Source organism: Lepidochelys olivacea (genome assembly GCF_965140295.1).
Source record: "Lepidochelys olivacea isolate rLepOli2 genome assembly, chromosome: 4".
Lineage (NCBI taxonomy): Eukaryota > Metazoa > Chordata > Testudines > Cheloniidae > Lepidochelys > Lepidochelys olivacea.
Genome location: NC_140414.1, coordinates 119097867 through 119121770, shown reverse-complemented (window position 1 = coordinate 119121770; position 23904 = coordinate 119097867). Strand labels below are relative to the sequence as shown.

General features: G+C 49.1%; 1 protein-coding gene across 2 annotated transcripts in view; it reads left to right on the top strand.

The window, feature by feature from the left end:
• The first annotated feature begins 886 nt into the window (after positions 1–886).
• The window catches only part of CD38 (CD38 molecule), a 33453-nt gene continuing 10435 nt past the window's right edge, over positions 887–23904 (top strand). For both annotated transcript variants that reach the window (XM_084627338.1, XM_084627337.1), the window contains exons 1-4: positions 887–1186; positions 18611–18740; positions 19497–19632; positions 21531–21613. In XM_084627338.1, coding sequence (XP_084483464.1) covers positions 951–1186; positions 18611–18740; positions 19497–19632; positions 21531–21613 — 585 coding nt within the window. In that variant the 5' untranslated portion in view covers positions 887–950. The remainder of the gene's footprint in view (positions 1187–18610; positions 18741–19496; positions 19633–21530; positions 21614–23904) is intronic.

The following is a 23904-nucleotide window of genomic DNA, read 5'->3' as shown; positions in this document are numbered from 1 at the left end:
TGGCAGTCAAAACAAAACAAAAAAACTTAACAGAATGTTAGGGACCATTAGGAAAAGGATAGATATGAAAATAGAAACTATCATGATTCCACTATATAAGTCCATAACACACCTACACTTTGAATACCATGTGCCGTTCTGGTTGCCCCATTTCAAAAAATGCAATCACATTTTAGTGTACTTGTTTTAAAAAAAAATCTTGCATTGATGATTTTTAAAAAAATTTAGCCTTTGAATAGGGAACTGTGAATAAGAAACCAATTTTAACCTTAGAGAGAACAGTTTGCACCCTATCAGCTTTTCTAGCATAGTCACAGCACTTCACAATTAACAGGGTTCTGCTTCAGAGAGGATTAAAACACGAAAGAGCAACAAAAGTATCTGTAATCACTTTGTAGTAGCTAGAATAAAAGTTACAAGACTGGCAAATCCTCCCGCTTCAAGGCACAAAATAATTTCCACTTTTTTTTGCTCAGTCTGCCCGCAGTACTGCATGTATGGTGGGGAGCTGGGAGGTTATAGAAAGGGGATGGGCAGGAGATAGTAGCCTGTCCCTGATGCTTCAGAGGAAGGCTATCAGAGGCGGGTCTTTCACACTACGCGACCCATTAATCTATTTAGGCAAGGAAACTCCTGTGACACTATCCTATCACTGCAACACCCTTTAATTTCACAGATGCTGCTAATAAGATTGCAAATGTGCATAAACTGTCCCACTGCTTTGTGTAAATTTTGTTCTCCACTCTGAATCAATAGGGCTGTTCCTTTTTCTCTGTGGTATTTCAACCCAGCAAGCAGCAGGTCACAGTTAATTTCCAAATCAAAAGTCAGTGTGTGAAGGCAGAGTGTGGGGGCAGGGCGGGGAGTGCTGTTTGGCACATAAAAAAAAGCTACTTTTCTGTCGTGACCAAGAGAGCAGTTGCTGCTGCTGTTCACTAACTTTATCTACGATGCCCTTCCAAACCAGGTCCTCCAGGGCGCGGCAGAGTACCGTCCTTTTAGTGGGCATCATGGTCCTGATACTGACAATTGTTGCTGTGATGGCAGCTGTGCTGCTGGCAAATGGAACGAAAGAGACTAGCATGCAGCTGCTACAGTGGAAAGGCAGAGGGACCACTAAAAATTTGCAAGAAGTCATCCTTGGGAGGTGTTATAACTACATCACAACAGTGAACCCGGAGCTGAGGTGAGTAATAATTATGGTCATGCATAATATAGTGTAACGGCAAAGAGCCTGGCACTAAGTCAACTGAAACAATATCCCATGTTATCAGCTGAACAAGGAAAACAGGAATTAGAACTTCTTATAAGTATTTTGGAGCAAAACATATAAAGTCAGATTTAAAATTGGCCACAACATTTTTGGGAGAGGATTGAGGGTGCGCAAAACAGCACAGCAAATGAGAGTGTGAAACAACTGTAATTTGGGACCAAATTCTGCCCACACATATAAATGTGCAACTCCTTCAGAAACTTCATAGAACTAAACATCTAAACTCTGGGCCAGAGTCTAGTAAGTTTTAATATGTGGATGTGACCGCAGTGAAGTTTAACTGCAATCTGTGAAGAACTATGTACCCTATAACATTTAACCCATATAACCAAATATGTGAGTGTATATGAAAGAGACAGTAGGAGGCTGGGAACTCATTTTTAAGACAGGTATTGCTATTCAGCTACTTTTTTCCTTCTGGGAATGAGAAGAACATTGAGAAATTCCTTTAAAATATGCAAAACATATGTTGTGGTAATGTGGGTCAGAGGACTTGCCCAGATTCACTGTAAGCACATGGGGCTTTCAGGCTTGTGTAAAAAGATTGATTGCAGCTGGTCATAGGATTAGTGCAGGGGATGCGCTGCAAAATCTTCTGTACACATTTAATGAACTCCATTAGTGTGCTTGGTGCTGTACATTATACAGACGATGAAACAGTTCCTACCCTAAGGAGCTTAGGATTTGAATGAAGGGAAAGGTTACTTAAAGCATGTTGGAGAGAGGGCATTTCAAGTGTAAAGGCTTGCACTGAAGGGGCACAGGCAAATGTGGGAGAAGATATAGAAGTGGCATTTAGAGAAGCAGCTGGGAACAGCTCTTGCAGCAGAAGGGGGAACATGAAAGAAGGATATGAAAGCAGAGACTGTAGTCCAGGACAGAGCTGTGCAGAGTCTTAAAGGGGAGGACGACGCAACTTCTCTTCCTCCATGGAGACAGAGGTTGAAAACCCAGAGATTCCTTGTTGGAGAGGGAGTCTGGCAAGGGAAGCATCATCCTGCCTTTTCCCAGGCCCTGTAAAATACCCCACCCCCCGGAATTCAACATGGATTGGTCACTGTATTGTGGGAGGGAGCAGGGCTGAGGCAGGACAGTCTCGCTACACAGTACAATTCCACCCTTATACCCACAGAGTCAACATTTTCCCATGGAAGTGCTGTCATGTTTAACTTCTGTGCCTGCCCCTGCTCCATAATGGCACGAACATAATTTAAACCTAGCAAAATATTAACTAGTTTCCTGCTAGATTGCAGCAATCAACAAATCTTGCCTTCTGCTGTCCAGTGCTGAGACTACTGTATAAACAATCTAAAATCTGCAATATTTGAAGGGAAACTGTCATGATAAAAAGCCTTGACCCTGATCTCGTGAAAATTTAAGCATAAGCTTAATTTTAAGCATGTGAATAGTATCACTGAAGTCAACGAAGCTATTCAGATGTGTAAAATTAAGCCAAGTGTTTGCAGGATCAGGACATCCTAGTCAAAAAAGGAAAGAAAAAAAGCTTCCTTGCCAATGTTACTAAAAACATATTCAATTATTTACTGAAATAACTTTTAAAACCTAACAGTCTTTTCAATCGGTATATTACTTACTTACTTTTTAATCAGGGCACTGAAAGTGTACAGTCAGGGCATGTCTGCACTGGCAGACTTACAGCGCCACTCAGAGGGTGCTGAAGGAAAACCGCTGTTGTGTGTTAATGCTGTGAGGCCCTGTCTACACTTGCAAGTTTCTGTGCAGTAAAGCAGCTTTCTGTGTTGTAACTCCAGAGGTGTACACACTGCCAAGCCATTTAGTGCACAAAAACTGCCCAGCTGTAGTGCTTTAAAAAAGCCACCCCAATGAAATACGTATAGCTTTCTGTGCCGGGGCTACAGTGCTGCGGTGCCCGTATATACACCCTGGTCGATTACAGTGCTATGATTGGCCTCTGGGAGGTGTCCCACAATGCCTGTTCTTGCCTCTCTAGTCATCGGTTTGAACTCTACTGCCCTGCCCTCAGGTGACCAACTCTCATCCCCACCCTGTAAATTCCTTTGGAATTTTGCAAGTCCCTTTCCTGTTCGCTTGGTGATGCGTGCAGTGGTCTCAGCACATCTTTCCAGGTGGCCATGCCTGCTCCACGCACCAGGCGATCCCCCGCTTGGAACAGTGCCGAGCTGCTGGACCTTATTAACATTTGGGGAGAGGAGGCTGTCCAGTCCCAGCTGTGCTCCAGCCGTAGGAATTATGATACCTACAGACAGATTTCACGATGCATGACAGAAAGGGGCCATGACCGGGACACATTGCAATGTAGGGTCAAAGTGAGGAAGCTGCGGAACGCCTACCACAAAGTGCAGGAGGCAAACCGCTGCTCCAGTGCTGCGCCCACGAGCTGCCGGTTCTACAAAGAGCTGGACACGATACTTGGCGGAGACCCCACCTCCACTGTGAAGGCCCCTGTGGATACGTCATTGGCTTGCATGCCAGTTGAGAGTGGACTGAGCCTGGAGGAGGAAATCTTGGACGAGGAGGGGAAGGGGGACCCAGAGGCAGAAGATGGCTCGGAGGCCAGAGATGCATGCAGTCAGGAGCTCTTTTCTACCCCAGAGGAGCCTAGCCAGTCACAACTGTTGAAGATTGGCGAGGTGCAAACAGAAGAGGCCTCTGGTATGTGGATCTGATCTTCAGAATTGCTGAAGTGAATTGTTGGGGGCAGGAGGATTGCAGAAATAAGGCTGGTCTCCCACCGCATGCTTAGTCTGAGCGGTGGAACAGGCTGTTGGTTGACTCCGTCACTTCACGGGAACCTCCCTCAGATCTCCAGGAAACTCTTGTGGAGATACTGGGCAATCTGCTGCCACAGGTTCTTTGGCAGAGCTGCTTTGTTTCTTGCCCCATTAACAGAAACTTTCCCATGCCACTCTGCTGTCATGGAGGCGACGGCGAGGGGAGGGAGAGAAGAGCGGCCAGAGTGGAAGCCACAGTCTTGGAGAAGACCCTCCTTGATGACCCTCCCTTGATTCCCTGCTCATCCTCGGCAGCGAGATACCTTCAATAAAGATCACATCCTGTGGAAAGTGTGGGGACAGGAATGATTAGCAGGCCCCCCCTACAGTGCTGGCTCTCCGCAAGAGCCACATGCCCAGTGTACAGCAGGGTCTGGTAAGAACGATTTACTCTGCCCCTGTGGCTACTTACCATTTTGGAGGTCTTGTGGCTCATGTGTGATTGCCAGGGGTCAGCCAGTTAGTGACAGGTGTGTGAGTACTGGCTGTGTTTTCAAGCACCGAATCAGTGTTCTCTGTGTTGCAAACAATAATGCTTCTGTAAAATGTTACATTTAAACTTTACAGAGATGACCTTGGGAGCCCATCCTCCCTCTTAGTTATCAGAGGCTGAATGGCTGCACAGAATTAGAAAGCGGCCAAGAAGAACTAAGGAGGACTTTCTGCCTCATGTTATGATGTACTCTGCTGCTGAGAAACAAGAATTGAAGGAGTGGCGGGACAGCGAGAAGTGGGACCAAAAGGAGAACGCGGCATGCCAGAGTGAAGCCATGGAGCAGCTCTTAAACGTTATGGAGCGCCAAGCAGACACGCTCCAGGTGATACAAGCTCTTCAAACTGAGGAACTCCATGCCCGTCGTCTTCTCCAAACTGTTGCAAAACTCTTTCCCATGCACCCCATAGACACCGCCAACACACTCTTATCAACCTTCTGGCTCCAGTCTCTACCCGCGGCATTCCACTCCTCCCTGCCTCACAGTCCAGCACTGTGGACTCCCACTACCTTCTGCATTCAACACCCATCCCTCTGCAGTTTGGTCCTGCTGAAGCACAAGCACCTGCTGCATTGTACTCCAGAGAAGAAGGTTGGAGACAATCCCTGGACATAAACAAAAAAATACATCAGCAGGGAGGCAGATGGGGGAAGGGAAGGTCCCAAGAGGAGGAGGGGTTCTGGGACAGCTAAAGATTTGTGTGACTCTCCCCTCTGGTTGTTGTTTTTTAATAAAAGAATTGTGTTGGTTTGAAAGCAATCTTTATTCCATTAATTGAAAGCAAAAAGAGCCCTGCAAAGCAACGTACAATTATTGCATCATGTGCACCAATCACCTCCTAGCATTACAAGGACTGCAATCCTGAGCACAGCAACAAATATTAGGGGCTTTCATCTTCAAATTGCTGCATCAAGGCATCCTTGATCCTTAAGGCCCTGCGCTGTGCCCCTCTAATAGCCCTGGTCTCTGGCTGTTCAAACTCAGCCTCCAGGCACTGAGCCTCTGTGGTCCAGCCCTGAATGAAGCTTTCACCCTTCCCTTCACAAATATTATGGAGCGTACAGCACGTGGATATCAGCCTAGGAATGTGGTCATCGGTCAGGTCCAGCGTCCCATATAGGCAGTGCCAGCAGGCCTTTAAAATGGCCAAAAAGCACATTCAGCAGTTGTTTTTCACTTGCTCAGTCTGTTGTTAAACAGCTACTTGTTGCTCTCAAGTTGCTCCGTGTATGGCTTCGCAAGCCAATGCATTAAGGGGTAGGCGGGGTCTCCCAGGATCACAATGGGTTTTTTGGCTTCCCCTACGGTCATCTTCTGGTCCAGGAAGAAAGTCGCTGCTTGCAGCTTCTTGAAGATGCATGCATCATGCACCTTTCCAGAACAGCCTGCGTTAATGTTTGTGAAATGCCCATGGTGAGCCACAAGCACCTGGAGAACCATTGAGAAATACCCCTTGTGATTAATGTACTCTGTGGCTAGGTGGTCTGGGGCCAGAATTGGAATATACGTGCCATCTATCACTCCTCTGCAGTTAGGGAAGCCCATTTGGGCAAAGCCATCCACAAGGTCGTGACTCTGGGCAACGTGCGTGGTCTTTCAGAGCAGGATGCGATTAATGGCCCTGCACACTTCCATCAACACTAGTCCAACCATCAACTTTCCCCACTCAGAACTGGTTAGCGACCGATCGGTAGCAGTCTGGAGTAGCCTGCTTCCACAGTGCAATCGCCACGCGCTTCTCCAATGACAGGGCAGCTGTCATTCTCGTGTCCTTGCACTGCAGGGCTGGGGCGAGCTTATCACACAGTCCCATGAATGTGGTTTTCCACATCTGAAAATTCTGCAGCCTCTGCTCGTCATCCCAGACGTGCAGGACGACGTGATCCCACCACTCAGTGCTTGTTTCCCGAGCCCAAAAGTTGCGTTCCACCGCGGTCAGCACCTCCGTGAATGTCACAAGCAATCTCGTGTCATAGCTGCTACGCAAGGCGAGATCAAGGTCGCACTCCTCTTGCCTTTGTAGTTTAAGGAATAACTCCACTGCCACTCGTGATGTGTTGGTCAGAGCGAACAGCATACTGGTCAGCAGTTTGGGATCCATTCCTGCAGCCCAAAGAGGCAGGGCACACAGTACACAAATGGTTGAAAGATGGCGCCAAATGCGGACGGAAGCACAGGGATTGCTGGGATGTGAAGCAGTGCATCCTGGGTCATTGGGACAGGATCCAGGCTGCACTGCAACCCCCTCTGCCTTCCCTTGTCTTAGCAGCAGAAGAGAAAGAGGTGCTCTGTGGGAGAGCTACCTAGAGTACACTGCTCCGAATACTGCTGCAAGTGTGAATCCCCTATTGTGCAGGCAGTTGAACACATAACAGTGGTTTCCCTTCAGTGCTCTCTGAGCTACGCTGTAGCTGCTGGTGCTTTAACTTTGCCAGTGTAGACGTGCCCTAAGTGATATAAGCCTCCTTGTATATTCAGTGATGAAAAGTATTGTCTGGCCACTCTTTATATCCATTTGTACAGTCCCTAGCACAATGACATCCCACTCCTGACTGAGGCTTTTAGGCGCTACATTCATACACATATGGAATGAACTCTCAAATAAACCGTTGTGTGCACGTACCCATTTTTCTGATAGTGTCAACGAAGATAAGAAAAGTTCTCTAGAGTGTTTTCTTTTGACTTCCATATAACATTCCATACACATAATACAGCTTAATTGTCCCTTCTGTACTTCTCCTCCTTCGGATCCCTCACTTCTCCCACAAGGTGGCAGTGTTCACCTTAAATTCAGCTCTAATGCCTGTAAACCTTTAAAATAGAGAATAGAAAAACTAAAACACACCTACACTGTGGCTGGGTTTTGAGACTGCCCCAGAGTGATGAGATAGAGCAGGTTCTGAAGGGTGAAGGTGTGGTGAAAGAAAATAAAAAGTTTAACAGTGCACAGAAAAAAAAGCAAGAGTTAGTGTGAAGGCTAGAGAGTGCTCCAATGTAAGATGTAAAGACTAATGGTACTTTAAAAATGCATTTTATAGTTTCTGAGCATCTCATACCCAGACACCAACTCATCAGGCCAAAGTTTAAAAAGAACACAAATCTGGTATAAAAGTCCACTATTAACCCACAACCGCAGCAGTACAAGCACCTAAAGCAGGGTGAGTCTCCAGCCAGTAGAAGCAGAAGCAGCCAAAAGCAGGGACTGCTGCACTGGGGAGCCGGGGTAAATTGGGGCCCAGCTAGGGCCACCTCTCCCCCAGCATTCTCCTGGACCCAGAACTGTGTAAGGGAACCCCTCGCACACTCTAGGGGCACTGGGATTGAGGTGGTGCCTCCCCTCCCTCTCTCCTGTGGCCTTGGGGGAAAGCTGCATAGAGGAGCCAGCCAGAGACTCCAGCACAAAGGAGGTGTCTCTGGGCATTCAGAAAATTTTCTACAGTTTTGACTGGACTTTCTCTGCCTTGTGCTGATTGGCTGTTTGCTCTGACCCTCCCCGCCCCTCCACTCCCTCACGTTATCTTCATCTCACCTTCAGTCCCCACCTGCCCCCTTACCCTCTTCTCCTCTGCTCTGTCCCCCGGACTCCCTTCCCTTCAGCTGATCCTCTCCTAAATACCCCTCCTCATAAAAAAATTACTCTGGTACTAACATGTTTGCTGCCATCAGATTGTTCCCTCTGCTTGTGGGTTACCTCCATTCTTCTACCATGTGCCTGTCCTGTCTATTTAGATTGTAAGCCCTTCAGGGCATGAACCATCTTCTACTCTGTTTGTATGGGTTTCAGAGTTGTAGCCGTGTTAGTCTGCATCAACAAAAACAATGGGGAGTCCTTGTGGCACCTTCGAGACGAACACATTTATTTGGGCATAAGCTTTCGAAGGCTAGAACCCACTTCATCAGATGCATAGAGTGGAAAGTATAGTAGCAGGTATGTGCTGTGTATTTATACCTGCTACTGTACTTTCCAGTCTATGCATCTGATGAAGTGGGTTCTAGCCCACGAAAGCTTATGCCCAAATAAATTTGTTAGTCTCTAAGGTGCCACAAGTACTCCTCGTTGTTTCTGTTTGTACGGTGCCTCACACAATGGGGCCCATTCTTGGATAGCCCTTCAGGATTACCATAACAAATCATAATAATTAATAGAAGGTTGACAAACTGAGCCCCTGGACCAGATGGGGTCCATGTGATGTGGAAATCCTAGCTCATGATGGCTTAAGACCTTTTAGGGTACAATCTTTCCTTAAAAAAATTATGTAATTTTATATATATATGGTTCTCGCTCTTCTGGCTGCGCAAATAACTCTGACAGTAAACTAAAGTTCTTAGAGAGGTGTGAACTGCTCCCATTCATCAAAATCATGATTTATTCTGAAGCCTAATGATGGCTCTTTATGAGCCAGATTTCCAAATAACGAAGATGCACAACTGCATTTCTAATTTTGGTGACCAATGACAGTGGTTGAGAAGGCAAGTCGGATAAATGCATGCACAAAGGACCAGATAAACAAAGAGCATAAATGAGTGCCCCTAAAAGCATCAAGCCTTATTTTCCCTCCTTCCTCCTCGCCCCCAAAGTGATACCAAATGCAACAGCAGCTCTACTAACTGAAGGCCAGATCCTCTACAATGGCCCTTCACCAGCTTAAACCACATGAGGATCTGGCCCTGAAAGTTTACTAACTACAAATGGTCCATATTCTACCTTTGACATGTTGGTAAACCACCCACTGACAGTGGGGATTCTTTATGGCTGCTACTTTGTAGCTCTCTCCCAGGGACCACAATTAAAATAAAATTTGGCCTTTTGCTATCAATGAGTATGACAAAGGAAAGAAGTTGTTAGCCTTGCTGGAAGTCTCTGCTGAGCAGTCCAAAGTCACAGGCCCCCCAGTTAAGAAGGTCCTTATGCTATGTTGAGTCACTGCAGCCACCCCGTCAGAGGGGAGTGAATTCCTCATAATGAAACCAGACATGCTGGGCACAGGAGCACTTTCACTGTTTGTTGTGAATTTAAACTCTGTTCCATTGCCACAACATTTTCACAGTGTGATCAGCAAAACCGCAGGTCAGCAGGAGGGGAGGATGCTCTCTACCTCACAGGTGCTCTCAGCACCTGATAGCACAATGCCCTAAAAATGCATTTTCGAAAGCTACATTTAAAACTGCATACTTTTCATGAAGCAAATGAAACCCTAAAAGGCCAAATTCATCCTTGGTGTAACTACTTTTAAAATCAATTTAATTACACTAGGGATGAATTTGGTTCTGTATGTTCAGTTTAAGTGAAAAAAATACCAAGAACTATATTAATCATAAGCCTCCAGACCACCACCTCCTAAAATTGCTCTTGCTCTTCTTCAAATGAAGAGATACCCTTTCAAGGTTAGCCAGTTCAATCAGACTCCCATACAGATCTGCAATATACAATGTTCCAGAGGCTTTCCATTTTTCTAAAGTGCGTATAACATCTGGCCACTAAAATAGCTCCTACTTGAAATGTTCTTGGCTCTAATTTAGACATGGCATATTAATAAAATCTTCTTTTAAAAATGTGGATGACTAGAAATATCCAAATTCATGACCAAATATAAGCTAATGCTTTCCCCCAAATTGCACAGACATAAGGACAATCTGAAAATATACTTACAGTACCTACTCCATTTAATCAGACAGTTACCAATTTCTAGCTAGCTCTTGTTTGATGTTGTATTCTGTACAGTAAGTCAAAGAGCCCAATTCTACAACCTTTAAGAGTGAGAGACAGGCCTGCAGAATCAGGACTCAAGTTTTAAGTCTTTAGTAGATTTTACAGTTTTCTTTTTGTGCGTGTTATCACCATTTCATCTATATCATGTTCCAAGTTTCTAGTTCTATCTTCTCTAATTTTAGTCAATGAGCACCTCACACTAGATAGCAGTTACCTTCTGTGCGGTACAAAGCAAGGCTTCAGAACGCCTATGTAGTTCAGAACTTCAAGGTCAATAGCAGGACTCCTAGGAATTCTAGATATTCTAGGAGTTGGGGCTTATCTAGATTATCTTTGAAAAATTTGATTTTTAAACTACATGATTGTATATGCCAACTATAAATACAATCCCAGAGTATCAGAGTGTCAGAGTACCCAGAAGAGTACCCAGAAGTTACCTACTACAGGACAGGCCAAACAAAGAAAAGAACAGAACGCCACTAGCCATCACCTTCAGCCCCCAACTAAAACCTCTCCAACACATCATCAAGGATCTACAACCTATCCTGAAGGATTACCGATCACTCTCACAGATCTTGGGAGACAGGCCAGTCCTTGCTTACAGACAGCCCCCCAACCTGAAGCAAATACTCACCAGCAACCACCCCCCACACAACAAAAACACTAACCCAGGAACCTATCCTTGCAACAAAGCCCATTGCCAACTGTGTCCACATATCTATTCTGGGACACCATCATAGGGCCTAATCACATCTGTCACACCACCAAGGGCTTGTTCACCTGCGCACCTATCAATGTGATATATGCCATCATGGCTCCTCTGCCATGTACATTGGCCAAACTGGACAGTCTCTACGTAAAAGAATCAATGGACACAAATCAGACGTCAAGAATTATAACATTCAAAAACCAGATGGAGAACACTTCAATCTCTCTGGTCACTTGATTACGGACCTAAAAGTGGCAATATGACAACAACAAAAAAACTTCAAAAACAGACTCCAATGAGAGACTGCTGAATTGGAATTAATTTGCAAACTGGATACAATTAACTTAGGCTTGAATAGAGATTGGGAGTGAATGTGTCATTACACAAAGTAAAACTATTTCCCCTTGTTTATTTTCCCTCCTACTGTTCTTGTAAAGTGCTGGAAATCGCCCACCTTGATTATCACTACAAAAAGTTCCCCTCTTCACCCTTCTCCTCCCCCTGCTCTCCTGCTGGTAATGGCTCACCTTACCTGATCACTCTTGTTACAGTCTGTATGGTAACACCCATTGTTTCATGTTCTCTGTCTATATAAAATCTCCCCACTATATTTTCCACTGTATGCATCCGATGAAGTGAGCTGTAGCTCATGAAAGCTTATGCTCTAATAAATTTGTTAGTCTCTAAGGTGACACAAGTACTCCTTTTCTTTTTAAGTTTCCAATAGGAACTGGACTTAAGCAATCATCTGATTTCCCCTCCTACGGTATGTCTAACTGTGTGCCTTTCAGTTTGGGATAACCATTGCGTGCACATGAAGACAAGGCAACTTCTGCTGCACTGAAGAAAGTCATGACAGGAAACTGTTTAGGTTATCATCCTCCAGCTGTTATGCACATGCCTCAGCTTAGGAGTAGTTTCAATATGTCTCTAATTTCTATAAGAGACACAAAGTAGATGACGCAATAACTGAGTGGAAGGTACAAGCTTTTGAGCTTCACAGAGCTCTTCTTTCAGCTCTGTGAAGTTTGAAAGCCTGTACCTTCCACCAACAGGATTTGATTCAATAAAGGATGTTCCCACACCTACCTTTTCTCTCTCATATTTTGATGACAGTGTGGTTACAACAACACTACAAACGTTTGATTTCTACATCAGGCTTTCTTTATATTGATGGGCAACTGGTAGGTAATTTCTGAGATAGGTATCTTAGTATTATCCCCATTTTGCAGATGGAGAAACTGAAGGTTAGTGGCTTGCTTGGGGGAATTTTATTCTCCTAAGGCTGCTGCAGAGTGTATAGCATGTGGGGGACAGCAAATTGTAAGTTACTGGTGCTTAGCCCAAAATTTACTAGTGCATTTCTTCAAATTGCCATTGGCTTTGGATGGAATCATGTACCCAGTACTGCTATCCTTTGGTCTCTTCCCCTGTCCTTGCTGGCTATGTTTTTTCTCAGATTGTGCTATTGACTGTGAACTGACTATACACCTATTTTTCAAATGGCATGGAAGCAGTGCTGTCTAGTGTAAAGAGCACAGAAATGAGGTAGTGTGTGTTCTTGCGGAAATCAACACTGTGTGTCTCAGTTTGCCCATCTAATACTCAGATCGGCACCATATAAAAGCCTAGATTGACTTGGGAAATAGTGATAATTCTTCCCTACATCACAGAGCTGTTGTATAGCTTAATTCAATAGTGTGTTTGTAAAGTGCTTTGAAATCCTTGGATGAAAAGTATCATCATGGTGTTACATTCCTTAGGCCACTTAGGACTATTTTTGACAATCACACCATGACCAAATACCAAACTGCATAGTCCCCATGATATCTGCTGGTAACAATGCTGTAGAGCTGTCAGTGGTGCAAGTTCCTTAAAATAAATGGCACCTCTCCAAGTTAACCAGCCAGTATAATTTTATACTGCCCAGAGGAGTACTAGGCACTTCACAGAAGTGGTGGTGGTGGGGGAAATATACAACCAGTCCTTCTTAAAAGAGCTTTTGCATGGGGGACACTGAGTGGTGGTGAGAAATAATGGAGAAGGGGTGAGTCAGGAAAGGATAAAGGTCACAGCGTTACAGTTATGCAGTTGCTCAGTTTGGACATGCTTATCTCAAGGTGACTCAATTCAGGTGTTTTTTAATTTTCATAAAAAGCACCAACATAAAGCTACCGCATTGTGACTATTACTGACTAACTTATGATGAACAGCACGAAAGAGGTGAGTTTTCAAGAAGGAATTTAAATGTCAAGGGGCTGGTGCCTTGGCAGAGCAGAGAAGGAAGGGTATTCCATCCAGCAGGGACAACATGGAAAAAATATACTAGATGGACAAGAATTGAGAGTTGATGTTTGTCCACAAGTGTTAGCTTAATTAATTAGCTTAATTCAATACCTCAAATACAACAGAACAGATGGTGCTGATTAGTCCCAAGAGTATCAGCAAGACTCACATAGTGAAGATTTAGAAATGGAACAGAGTAGCATTTCACTGGAGCTCAACAAAAGTCTCAGAAATGTCACTCCAAGCCTACATATTGAAAAATGACCTCAGCCTGGCACAGTGCAATGAATTACCGTTTAGCAATACAGGAGAAACTCTCAGCATCTGTCAGCATTCGCTTGTTGTGTTTCCCATACTGATGACTTAGCTGATAGGCCAATGGCTTAAGCAACAAAGCTAGACACAGACAACTTGGTTGTGCACCCTCCCGCATGTATCAGGTTTACATCAGTGTAATTCCATTCACTTCAGTGGAGTTAGTCCTGACTTCAGTGCAAACAAGAAGGCCAGAATCAGTACTGCAGATAAGAGGATGCTGAAAAGTTGGAGAACAGGTAACTCATGTAATTCCACTGAAGTAAACAGGTATAAAACCATTGTAAAATTGGTGTGTTACTAGAATCAGGCCCTAAATACTTATAGGGTTTCTTCCTTTTTCGGGGGATAAAATTACTGATGCTACCTGTGTAGGTCTCCTCTTGGGAAGGTTCACAGGCTGATTTTCACCTTACCAGAAGATCTACATATCTCATTGATCCCCAAACTGGGGGGCATGGAGGAACATTTGGGGGACGGGGCGCACACATGGCAGGGCCCAGGTCAGCTCCCACGGGAGATAGAGAGGGAGCGCCACCAAGCCCTGCTCCGGCCCCAGATGCCGCGCCGCATCCCGCCCAGCTCTGGCCCCAGCCACAGCTCCACTCGGAGGTGCTGGAACTAGGGGTGCAGGGGGTGCTGCCGCACCCCCTGGCTTGAAGTGGTTTCCACTCTATACAGGGTTGACAGTTTGGGTCAAAGGCTCTCAGCACCCCCACTATAACAACTGTTCCAGCGCCCCTGGCTCCACTCTGTCCCCTCCTCAGCTCCAGCCCAGCTGCAGCCCCATTCTGCCCTCAGCCCAGCTCCGCCCTCATTCCCCCTCCACCCTCAGCCCAGCTCCGCCCTCATTCCCCCTCCACCCCCAGCCCAGCTCCGCCCTCATTCCCCCTCCACCCCCAGCCCAGCTCCGCCCTCATTCCCCCTCCACCCTCAGCCCAGCTCCGCCCTCATTCCCCCTCCACCCTCAGCCCAGCTCCGCCCTCATTCCCCCTCCACCCCCAGCCCAGCTCCGCCCTCATTCCCCCTCCACCCCCAGCCCAGCTCCGCCCTCATTCCCCCTCCACCCCCAGCCCAGCTCCGCCCTCATTCCCCCTCCACCCCCAGCCCAGCTCCGCCCTCATTCCCCCTCCACCCTCAGCCCAGCTCCGCCCTCATTCCCCCTCCACCCTCAGCCCAGCTCCGCCCTCATTCCCCCTCCACCCTCAGCCCAGCTCCGCCCTCATTCCCCCTCCACCCCCAGCCCAGCTCCGCCCTCATTCCCCCTCCACCCCCAGCCCAGCTCCGCCCTCATTCCCCCTCCACCCCCAGCCCAGCTCCGCCCTCATTCCCCCTCCACCCTCAGCCCAGCTCCGCCCTCATTCCCCCTCCACCCCCAGCCCAGCTCCGCCCTCATTCCCCCTCCACCCCCAGCCCAGCTCCGCCCTCATTCCCCCTCCACCCTCAGCCCAGCTCCGCCCTCATTCCCCCTCCACCCCCAGCCCAGCTCCGCCCTCATTCCCCCTCCACCCTCAGCCCAGCTCCGCCCTCATTCCCCCTCCACCCCCAGCCCAGCTCCGCCCTCATTCCCCCTCCACCCCCAGCCCAGCTCCGCCCTCATTCCCCCTCCACCCTCAGCCCAGCTCCGCCCTCATTCCCCCTCCACCCCCAGCCCAGCTCCGCCCTCATTCCCCCTCCACCCTCAGCCCAGCTCCGCCCTCATTCCCCCTCCACCCTCAGCCCAGCTCCGCCCTCATTCCCCCTCCACCCCCAGCCCAGCTCCGCCCTCATTCCCCCTCCACCCCCAGCCCAGCTCCGCCCTCATTCCCCCTCCACCCTCAGCCCAGCTCCGCCCTCATTCCCCCTCCACCCTCAGCCCAGCTCCGCCCTCATTCCCCCTCCACCCCCAGCCCAGCTCCGCCCTCATTCCCCCTCCACCCCCAGCCCAGCTCCGCCCTCATTCCCCCTCCACCCCCAGCCCAGCTCCGCCCTCATTCCCCCTCCACCCCCAGCCCAGCTCCGCCCTCATTCCCCCTCCACCCTCAGCCCAGCTCCGCCCTCATTCCCCCTCCACCCCCAGCCCAGCTCCGCCCTCATTCCCCCTCCACCCTCAGCCCAGCTCCGCCCTCATTCCCCCTCCACCCCCAGCCCAGCTCCGCCCTCATTCCCCCTCCACCCCCAGCCCAGCTCCGCCCTCATTCCCCCTCCACCCCCAGCCCAGCTCCGCCCTCATTCCCCCTCCACCCTCAGCCCAGCTCCGCCCTCATTCCCCCTCCACCCCCAGCCCAGCTCCGCCCTCATTCCCCCTCCACCCCCAGCCCAGCTCCGCCCTCATTCCCCCTCCACCCCCAGCCCAGCTCCGCCCTCATTCCCCCTCCACCCTCAGCCCAGCTCCGCCCTCATTCCCCCTCCACCCTCAGCCCAGCTCCGCCCTCATCCCCCCTCCACCCCCAGCCCAGCTCCGCCCTCATTCCCCCTCCACCCTCAGCCCAGCTCCGCCCTCATTCCCCCTCCACCCCCAGCCCAGCTCCGCCCTCATTCCCCCTCCACCCCCAGCCCAGCTCCGCCCTCATTCCCCCTCCACCCTCAGCCCAGCTCCGCCCTCATTCCCCCTCCACCCCCAGCCCAGCTCCGCCCTCATTCCCCCTCCACCCCCAGCCCAGCTCCGCCCTCATTCCCCCTCCACCCCCAGCCCAGCTCCGCCCTCATTCCCCCTCCACCCTCAGCCCAGCTCCGCCCTCATTCCCCCTCCACCCCCAGCCCAGCTCCGCCCTCATTCCCCCTCCACCCTCAGCCCAGCTCCGCCCTCATTCCCCCTCCACCCCCAGCCCAGCTCCGCCCTCATTCCCCCTCCACCCTCAGCCCAGCTCCGCCCTCATTCCCCCTCCACCCCCAGCCCAGCTCCGCCCTCATTCCCCCTCCACCCTCAGCCCAGCTCCGCCCTCATTCCCCCTCCACCCTCAGCCCAGCTCCGCCCTCATTCCCCCTCCACCCTCAGCCCAGCTCCGCCCTCATTCCCCCTCCACCCCCAGCCCAGCTCCGCCCTCATTCCCCCTCCACCCCCAGCCCAGCTCCGCCCTCATTCCCCCTCCACCCTCAGCCCAGCTCCGCCCTCATTCCCCCTCCACCCTCAGCCCAGCTCCGCCCTCATTCCCCCTCCACCCCCAGCCCAGCTCCGCCCTCATTCCCCCTCCACCCTCAGCCCAGCTCCGCCCTCATTCCCCCTCCACCCCCAGCCCAGCTCCGCCCTCATTCCCCCTCCACCCTCAGCCCAGCTCCGCCCTCATTCCCCCTCCACCCCCAGCCCAGCTCCGCCCTCATTCCCCCTCCACCCTCAGCCCAGCTCCGCCCTCATTCCCCCTCCACCCCCAGCCCAGCTCCGCCCTCATTCCCCCTCCACCCTCAGCCCAGCTCCGCCCTCATTCCCCCTCCACCCCCAGCCCAGCTCCGCCCTCATTCCCCCTCCACCCCCAGCCCAGCTCCGCCCTCATTCCCCCTCCACCCTCAGCCCAGCTCCGCCCTCATTCCCCCTCCACCCTCAGCCCAGCTCCGCCCTCATTCCCCCTCCACCCCCAGCCCAGCTCCGCCCTCATTCCCCCTCCACCCTCAGCCCAGCTCCGCCCTCATTCCCCCTCCACCCTCAGCCCAGCTCCGCCCTCATTCCCCCTCCACCCTCAGCCCAGCTCCGCCCTCATTCCCCCTCCACCCTCAGCCCAGCTCCGCCCTCATTCCCCCTCCACCCCCAGCCCAGCTCCGCCCTCATTCCCCCTCCACCCTCAGCCCAGCTCCGCCCTCATTCCCCCTCCACCCTCAGCCCAGCTCCGCCCTCATTCCCCCTCCACCCCCAGCCCAGCTCCGCCCTCATTCCCCCTCCACCCTCAGCCCAGCTCCGCCCTCATTCCCCCTCCACCCCCAGCCCAGCTCCGCCCTCATTCCCCCTCCACCCTCAGCCCAGCTCCGCCCTCATTCCCCCTCCACCCTCAGCCCAGCTCCGCCCTCATTCCCCCTCCACCCCCAGCCCAGCTCCGCCCTCATTCCCCCTCCACCCCCAGCCCAGCTCCGCCCTCATTCCCCCTCCACCCTCAGCCCAGCTCCGCCCTCATTCCCCCTCCACCCCCAGCCCAGCTCCGCCCTCATTCCCCCTCCACCCCCAGCCCAGCTCCGCCCTCATTCCCCCTCCACCCCCAGCCCAGCTCCGCCCTCATTCCCCCTCCACCCCCAGCCCAGCTCCGCCCTCATTCCCCCTCCACCCTCAGCCCAGCTCCGCCCCCTTCCCCAGTTCAGCCCCCAGCCCATCCTCCTCTGCTGAGCCAGCTGTGCAGTAATGGGGGGGCGGGGCGCAGACAGATTCCACTCCTGGTAAGGGGGGCATGACAAAAGCTTTGGGCACCACTGACATATCTACACCGGCACTATTATTCAACTTCTCTGTACCACAAAGTGTTCAATCTCCAGGCTAGATTCTGCCACCCTTGCTGCTCAGGATGAGCAGTCACTGACTTTGTGACCGGTCCAACTGACTGCAGTGGGACAACTCACAGCACTGCTCAGCAGGAATGAGGAGGGTAGAATCTGGACCCTCGATTTGTGTGGAGTCAGATATTTGAAAGAACTCAGGACCAAATGTTCAAGTGCGCAGCACTGACAACTGGGGCCAAATTTTCAAAAGAATTCCACTCCCTTCTAGGCAGCGAAGCATGGAAGGTGCTCAGTGACTACAGTGATGGGCCGCAGCATAAAATCCCTAAAACAGGGCGAGACAGAGAGAGGGCTGATTTTCAAAATTACTCAGCATCCAGCATATACTCAACATGCTGAGGGGCTTTGTTGTTGTTGAAAATCTGGCTATTTATTTTGGTGCCTAAATGAGAGAGAAGCACTTTAGGCACTGTCGGCCAGACTTTCTAAACACACCAGAAGGGAGGGGATCCTTTCGTAAGCCCCTCCCCCACTATTTATTTTCTCTTCGTAACACAGTAGCAACTCACAGAAATAGAACGATGATTCTGGATGATTACCTGTTTTTTAAACGGTTGCTCTCCCATTAACTATATTTTAACCTTTTGACAGAGACAAAGATTGCCAAAAAATATGGGAAACAATGCAAAAGGCATTTATTTACAAGAACCCATGTAATATTACAACAGAAGATTATCAGCCGTTACTGGATTTGGCGAGTCATACTATCCCCTGTAACAAGGTAACAATATTTGTGTGTGATGAGCTGTCTGGGTAGGGACTGCTTGTCCGTACATGCTAGTACAATGAAGATTCTTTGCTTTGTTCTGTGTCTGTAAAGTACCTCTAGCACAACGGGGTCCTGGGCCAATACGAGGGCTGCTTGGCACTATGGTAACACAAATAATAATAATGATGGCAATCATGAGTAACCCTCAAATACCTACAGGTACTCTGACTGCAGGCTTGAGATAACATTACTCCCAAAGCTACTTCTTTTAGAACAAGAGAATCCTGTTCATTATAGGTCCGTGATGAAGATCACAGATCATTCCTTCTAGGGAAAAATTTTTGGGCCATGATGGGAAAATCATTGTGGCCGTTATTGCTATTTAGAAGAGAAGCTCTGTGTAAGAACAGCCATGCAGTTAGAGGCACACGGCTTTTTATTGCTCAGGTGCGGTTGAAATGCATGCAGAAATGGAGGAGTGACAGCAATTAGAGCTGGTTAAAAAGTTTCCTTCAAAATGTTTTTTCAGTGGAAAATTGTTTTCCCCAACCAAATTAATTTTTTTTCCCTGAAAATTTCTATTTTCCTTAGAAATCCCACTGGAATTTTTATATATTTTAAAATATTCAGTTTTTGGTCTTTTGACAAAAAACCCACAAAATATAAATGAAAACAAACATTTTCATCATCAAAACTTTTTCAGGAAAAAACAAAACAAAAAAATTTCCTGACCAGCTCTCATATTAATGCCATTTCTTTCCCTCACAGTCATTATTTTGGAGCAAGACAAATGACCTTGTTCATCGTTATACAAAAACCAATCACAACTTCCTCACTCTGGAGGACACCTTGCTGGGCTATATAGCTGACGGGGTCTCATGGTGTGGAAACCCTTCTAGTCCAGGTAAGGATTCCTTTTTAAAAAAACAAACAAACAAAATTAATATAATGATTATAACTCCAGGTTCTTTTTCAGCCACAAATTTCTAAAATAAGATAAAATCTCTTTTGGAGAGGATACTTTTCATTCTTGGTTTCAGCCCAAAACAACTGTTGATCCTTTCTACCCTGCCTCAGTTATGGAAAAGTAAAAACACACACCCATTTTCAGCTTAATTTTATCAACACTTCTTAGCTCCCAGTAGGACAAAAAGAGCTTAGTCTAGGGACATCAAACTTGGCATGTGACCAGTGCTCACGTCTAGCTAAAGGCCACATATTGCCCCCCTTATTTACAGTAATCGGCAACCTACTGTGATTCCAGTGGGACCACTTGTAAACTAAGGCCCCAGTCCTGCAATATGCTCCATTGAGGCAGACTCCTGCACTTGCACAGAAGTCATTGGGGCCCCATGTAGATATAAGGGGGTTGCCTGTTCAGGCTAAGGGCCTAAGAATGAATAGAGACGTAAGAATCTCTCCCCAAATTTGAGGGAAATTTATAAAAAACAAAATAAAAATTATGTGGGAAGTGTCACTTCTGAGCATGCTCAGTGAGCATTTGCAAAGACACCCCCCCACCCCACGCACGTTCTTCCTGCTTAGGCTGACCAGGAACAACGTTGCTGGAATCATTTGCATAAGGGGACTGTAAATGCCTCATTGAAACAACTTAATCTCCCCCTCAGAACATTTTCCGCCTAAGCCTGTTGCTGTGATGGGGTGCAATCAGTGGTGAGCTGGAGCTGGTTCGCACCGGTTCACTAGAACTGGTTGTTAAATTTAGAAGCCCTTTCAGAACTGGTTAAAAGGGCTTCTAAATTTAACTGGCCAAAAGTGGCGCCTTAGGCGCCAACTCCATGGGTGCTCCAGCTCCCCGCCCCACCGGTCCCAGCTCACCTCTGCTCCGCCTCCTCCCCCGAATGCGCTGCCCCGCTCTGCTTCTCCATCCCCCCAGGCTTCCACGAGTCAGCTGTTCGCGCGGGAAGCTGGGGCAGGCTGAGAAGCAGGCTGCGGCTTCCCACTCAGGCCCAAGGAGGTGGAGGTGAGCTGGTGCAGGGTGGTGCGAGGAGGGCCGCCCGTGCTGCAGCAGGTAACCCGGGGAGGCGGGGCGCGCAGGGGAATCGCTCCCCACCCCAGCTCACCTCCGCCACCCTCAGCCTGTGTGGGAAGCCGCGGCCTGCTTCTCAGCCCTCCCCGGCTTCCTGACGAACAGCTGATTCGCAGGAAGCCGGGAGTGGGGGTGGAGAAGCAGAGCAGGGCGGCATGTTCAGGGGAGGTGGCGGAGCGGAGGTGAGGTGAGCTGGGGCCGGGCGGGGAGCTGCCGGGGGGTGCTCTGCACCCACCAATTTTTCCCCGTGGGTGCTCCAGCTCCTAAGACGCCACTTTTGATGTGATCAGTTGGGGAGTGGCCGCTTCCCCTGCTCTCCCCCAGCTACACTCCCCGCCCCTTGGAGCCAGAGGGACCTGCCGGATACTTCCTGGGAGCTGCCCCAGGTAAGCACCTCCAGGACTCCCCACCTCGCCCCCCAGCAGGTGCCTCTGGCTCTTAGGGGTGGGGTGGGCACCCACTACAGTGGCCCACAAGACCTCCTGCCCAGTTCTGGGGGCAGTCAGGGGACAGGGGTGGATGGGGCAGGGGTCCTGGGGGGGCGGGTTGGATGGGGCAGGAATCCCAGGGGACGGGGGTGGGCAATCACCCCCTCGTGGCATGCGGAGGGAACCCGTTGTTAAGATTTTGGCAGCTCATCATTGGGTGCAAATGTTTATTTTTGCCATTCTTATTCAGCACTGCAGGCAGTATTAAAGTGTCTGACAATTTCTTCTCTAATCTTAGTTATTCTGCATCATATATTTATTTAGGAATTAACTATGAATCTTGTCCAAAATGGAGTGAATGTGAGAGCAACCCTAGTTCTGTGTACTGGAAAATGGCATCCAAGATGGTAAGGATTATATAGCAACTTCTCCAGGATCACAGTTAGAATTTATTGTTCCTTTGGGGGTTGGGGATGTTTAAAGAGTAAAAACTTGGCCCCAAGCAAGTCAATAGCAAAACTCCAATAGACTTAAGTGGGACAGGGTTTCACCCAAACTGTGGAAATCTGGGGCTAAAATGTTGAACATCCAAATTTGTCTGATATGTCTGTTCCATTGGCTAGAAAACAAAGGCTTTGATCCCACAACCAAATCCATGCGTGTGAATCCCTGAGCCTTTGTAAGATGCATTGATTTCAGTGGGACTCTGTGCAGACACAGAAGGCTGCCTACACAGATCCAATTGCAGGATTGGGGCCTTTTAACCATGGCTCCCCACTTTAATGGCCAGTACTCTTTTTTTTCCCCCTATATTTTTATCATAATCAGTTACATCCTGGAACAATAATTTTAATCAAAATATTCATGTTTATAACAATGAAAGAAATACAGCAAAGGAAAAAGTAGTTAACAGTTAAACCTTTGAACACAGTCTGATCAGCTCAGTGGTCTGATGTGAATTCCTCCCAAACTGTTAGGAGTGATGCCACAAATTACTCAAAAAGCCATTTTCCTCTCAGGTTTCACCAAAGACGTTGAATGGTCAAATTTGAACACCAATTAGACTATTATGAATTGAAAGTTGTGCCATGTGTTTTTGGAAATACAGGTTTCCCAAGACTTTCACAAGGTCTCATGTTTCACACAACATTTAATGTCACAATAATTTGGGCATTCTTGTTCTTACTTGAATGCGTCCCTCCATCAGTGATCATCTTGATATTTGTGTCAAACGGCACCAAGCACAATTAGTGCTTAACAAACATTAACCAACCATAATATAATCATAGGAATCATTCCCTCATACAAATACACAAGATCACAATTGCTAAAATGAATGACTTTTTAAACCTCTGCATGCTAAAAGCATGCTGAAAACTGCTGTAGAGCTTGACTGAGAGAATGAGCGCCTCCTTGTACCTTTTTAACATAACGAGAAGATCTCCTATGTGAAGCCCTGATTCAGCAAGGTGTACAGGTAGGTGCCTAACTTGAAGCACATGAGTAGCCCCATTGACTTCAATGAGACTCCATATGCTTAAAGTGATGCATGTGCTTCAGTACCTTGCTGAATTGGGGCCTTACAGAATGCTTATTTAACTCTATTCTGTTGAGGTTCTTCCTGCTAAATCAAAGGTAATTTAAATTTATCATCAAATCTGAAGATTTAGGAGACACTGAGTAAGGATATTAGAAACAAAAATGGTTATATGTAAAACAAAAAGTATAACACCCGTCTTAGAGACTATATTTAACCTTTAACAGGCTAAAATCCTTGTCTCAAGTAGTTTCTCACCGAAGGCAATCTCCCAGCATCACCAACCAGCATGGCTGGGATCCACCTTTCACAAATGCAAAAGACACTGTCCTTCTTGCTCGCTCAGTGATGGATACCAATCTCCTTGGTATTTCCCCAAACTCCTTGTTTTGTCCCCAGAGTCAGGATGGCCCCTATGATTCCTTTCCTAGTGTGCTGGCTCCAAGTTGCCCTCACAGACTTGTGTTGACTCCATATTCAAACCAGGTTTCTATTGTGTTGGCTTATAATGCTTAATCTACATAAGGACCGAGGCAGACAGGTGTCTAGCAAAACTGGTTTGTCAACGCTACCTGGGACACAGACTCTAAAAATATATTTTCAGTACATATATACAACTGCTTACATATCATTCATCCATCCATCCCTCAAGAGTTATGTGGTTCAGTATGGCATAAGATACCTCATTATTAGATATTTCACATGCTTTCACAGTATTTATCCAAAAAGGATCGTGTGTTACGTGTAGTCAGTTTGTCAGGCCTGACAGAAGTTGCTACTACAGAACAGTGAACCCTTTGCCAGTTGGTATTCAGATCACAGTTGGTCACAGTTAGTTCCCCAGCATAAATTAAGCAGCCTGAGGGCTGCTCTAATTTGCACTGGCTGCCAGTAGACACATGGTCTGACACAGAAGCCAGGGCTCAGGGAAGTCGCAGCAATGTCCTCTACACCAGCAGCCAGGAAAACTGTGGCACAGGAGCTGTTATGCCAGCTTTACACCATCACAGGATCTCCCTACATGGGGTTATCCAGTTGCGGTTGGTCAACGTAGCTTTTAGGTAACTTTGCACCAGTGACAGAAGATGTGGCCTTTTATTTTCACTGGAATCTTCTGGTAAAATAGTGAACCCAGATCCTGAGCTGGTAAACATTTGTGCA